The sequence below is a fragment of the Rhagoletis zephyria genome, unplaced genomic scaffold, assembly GCF_001687245.7.
Source record: "Rhagoletis zephyria isolate East Lansing unplaced genomic scaffold, Rhagoletis_zephyria_1.1 Rzeph_scaffold_01971, whole genome shotgun sequence".
Classification (NCBI taxonomy): Eukaryota; Metazoa; Arthropoda; class Insecta; order Diptera; family Tephritidae; genus Rhagoletis; species Rhagoletis zephyria.
Genome location: NW_016159055.1, coordinates 7,600 through 11,139, shown reverse-complemented (window position 1 = coordinate 11,139; position 3,540 = coordinate 7,600). Strand labels below are relative to the sequence as shown.

Genomic DNA, 3,540 nt, shown 5'->3' with positions numbered 1-3,540 from the left:
GCCAGTATCTAACAGTCCGCGTGTACGAATGCCCTGAATTTCGATGTCGGCATAAACGCGCGGATCCGCTTGATCTGCGCTCTTTACCGACGACACAACCTTTCGTCGTAGCAGCTTACGTTGTCGAAACCTAACACGCGCCTTTTGAACTTTCCACGAAACCCTTCGGCGTCCCCTCAAGGCGCTGTCGGCGAAAATGCGTTGGCGTGCTTCCAAATACTTCCTCATTCTTTTTTCGTAGGATGGCATACTCACAGTCTTGGGCAAATATTTCTTTGAATTATTTTTGATTTTATAGAAAATGCTAATATTTGTTGCACTTCCAGGTAGTTTTGCGTCGCGACTTAGCCCGTCGGCTGTTGGTGTGTTGGTCGAGGCATCTACTGGTGCGGGGTTTGTGTGGAGCGCGATTCCCCTGTCGTAATGGCGTTAGGTAAGGCGTTTCCCGCTGGGTTGCATACCGGACATTTCGGTGTTATGACATCTAACTTCCCACATTTGAAGCAAAATATTCGCCGCTGCATGGGCATGCAATCGGTGAAGAAATGGCCTTCCACATCACAATTCCAACACGATACCTTGCTGCGCCCAGCTGGCTGTCTAGCCGCGCGTTGGTGGCGTATTTCCTCCACGGTGACTTGACCCTCATCACCGGGAGAGAAATGTTCTTCGTCTTCGATCGACATGATTTCATTGACGTGTTGTGAGCGTGGAGCAACGCCACTTGTTAGCGTGCGATCCCTACGCGGAAAACACCGTTCCACTTCCTTACATTCCAACCGTAGCTGCTCGAGTGAATACGCGGCAATGGGATATACTATCTTAGCCAACGATTCGCGCAAATTCCCTTTCACTAATCGGATAATCTCGTACTCCGGAATTGGATTTCTAAGTCGCGATCGCAACGTACCCACCACGTGAAAATACTCGTCTATGGATTCACCGGGTCTTTGCTTCCGCTCGGTCAATTCCCTCAGAAGCTCGAAGTCGGTGTGTTGTGATGCGAATTGGCGTCGAAGTGCGAGTTGCAAGCTAGGCCAATCCACTTTACCATGCGACTTAATATAGAGCCAATACCATTCACGCGCCTCCCCACTCAACAGCCTATGGAAGTCGCGTAGAATTTCTCCCCATGAACACGCGTATTGTTCTTTCAGATATTCTAACCGAAACAGAAAATCTTCAACTGACATTGAACCTCGGTTACCTTGATAATTTATCCCCCATTTTTTTATGTTAATATCCGATCGACTATCATCTTTATACTTTTCTTTTACAGACCTAGGACGACCGCTTTCAGAGGGGACTGCCGCGATTGCTGCATCCAGTGTTGGTGGTTGGCGAACTGGTGGTGGATCGTGGTAAGCCAGTGCATATGTAGCTGAATGCGACCGTGCAACGTAGTTGTTTCTGTTTGCGGCTTCTGCGGTGTTATTACTAACCTTAGCACTCCTAGGTGCGACGCTGTCTTAACGTCTCGACTCCAAGGATTCGATGCTGTTATTGTGTTTCCTCTTTTTGCTCATTCGGTTGCGCGCCCTATTATCGAAACCTGACGCGCCTGCCCGTGCACCTGGGCCTCGTGCTATTCTAATTAGCTCCTGCATATTCTCGCGCATTTCGCTCATCAGGCACTTTTGTGCTTCCGCGACCATTTCTTTTAGATCCGGTGCTATTTCATCTCGGATATCACGAGCCTTGGTTGAATTGCTTATGGGAAGCCGGTTGGTCCCGCCGTAAGTAGTTGGAGGAGGGTGGGGAAAAGTCCAGGGGAGTGGTTGTGGTAGCGTTAAGGGTATTGATTGGGACTCAGTCTGTTTGGGAACCGCCCCGGTGTTTTTAGTTGCACCTGATGCATTGTTTGCAACTTCCTGCACTGAGTCACTACCAGTTGACCTAGCGTTATTATTGCCCCCTATGCGATCTGATAGGTCTATGAAGGCAGGGTCGTTTGTGCTTTGCTCCTTTTGTGGAGGCACGTTCCCTGGTGGATGCATATTCGCTTTTTTTGTGTTCGCTCGGGTATTGTAAGCAATTTGAGTGCGTGTCATTCAAATATATGTACAAATATATAAAAAAAATATTATTTACGACGAAGAGAATTAAAAATTATTTTTGGATCGATATTGACTTATGCGATTTCATAAAAACGGGGGAGGGCTAGATGACTTTCCGGGTTTTGAGGGTCGGTTGACCAAATCCTTTTCGGGGAGTGATTGGAGCACTGATACGTCGTTCCTGCGAGCAACAATATGCCAGTTCGGTGTAAATAATAAAAAAAATCTAAGTTAAGAAACATTCAGAATCAATATGGTTATGCATCGTAACTGAGTGTTAGTTGCGGTCAATAACGTACTTTTAAACTTCAAAGCAGCCTAATTACTTTATGCACCTATTAGGACTTTGAATAAAAGCAAAAAAAAAATTACATCCTGAAACTACTTTCCAAACAAAAAAAAAACATGAACCATAAAACAAATGCATTGTGGATGGAGATGCAAATAGTTTGGACTATTCATATCCAGCTATGCCATCTTAGGGTTATTGCCGGGGTCTGGTCATCCCACAACCCTCTTAATACAGATGCGGTTGAACTCGCGCACTAATGCTGAAAGCAAGCCATCTCTTTAGGAGGAGAATGCAGTCCAACCGGACCCTTTTATTTGAACGATATAACAAAAAAATACTTTTATAGGCTGAAATAAATTTATACACGAACTTTGCATGCATGTACATATGTATGTGTACTTATGTTCGATATGCGTTTTCATTGCGCTGCTTTGGTCTAGGCCCACAGCGTTATTTCCCAAAATACTTAATTCACGGGCGCCAAGTTCAACCTATGGCGCTGGTGTTATTTCCGGTGGTTTTTGATTGGGCGCCATTTTAACTTTGTCGCGTACACGTGTCGCCCATTTTCAGACCACCATTGTGGTTGCCCTGGCTAGCTCAGCAATTGGGTGGTCGGGATCCTTAACCCTTGCCACAATGGTGCCGGGCGGACGTGGCGGCTCGTTCACTGGCATATCACACCCACAGGAAGCCCACCCATCCATGGACCGCCTCATGTGTCTCCTTGCGGTCTCCCTTTTGTTATGCTCCAATGCCCCCCCTTAGCTTACCCCCCTTGTCATCTTCGCCTCCCCTGTTTAAGGGATTAAGTCCACATTTTAAATTCTTTTACACACACGTTAAAATTTATTATAAAACATAAGAATTTACAAACAGGAAAATCAATGGATTTTATGATCGGTTTCCGGCCGCCACAACAAAAAGGAACCAATCAAATTGATCACCGTTTATACACGTATGTCAAACAAACAATATAGAAAACCTGCCACCCTACCTACAAGAGCTATTTTCGGATGATGTGAAGGGTCTCCGGGAGCCGGATATTCCCCGCTCAGAAACTACTACAATTTACCCTTTTGTTTGGGTTCTTCTTGCCTGGCGGGCACAAAGACAAAAAAAAAAAAACGAAAGTATAAATACGTACAAACTTATTAACAAATTATCTACGCAACACAAATGCCTGAACGT

At 45.6% G+C, this 3,540-nt stretch overlaps 1 protein-coding gene across 1 annotated transcript; it reads right to left on the bottom strand.

Annotated features, from left to right (window-relative positions):
- Window positions 1–380: 380 nt before the first annotated feature.
- Window positions 381–1,193, bottom strand: LOC108365715 (uncharacterized). The gene has a single exon (XM_017619841.1). The coding sequence runs from the start codon at window positions 1,191–1,193 to the stop codon at window positions 381–383; it is 813 nt and encodes a 270-aa protein (XP_017475330.1).
- Window positions 1,194–3,540: the final 2,347 nt, after the last annotated feature.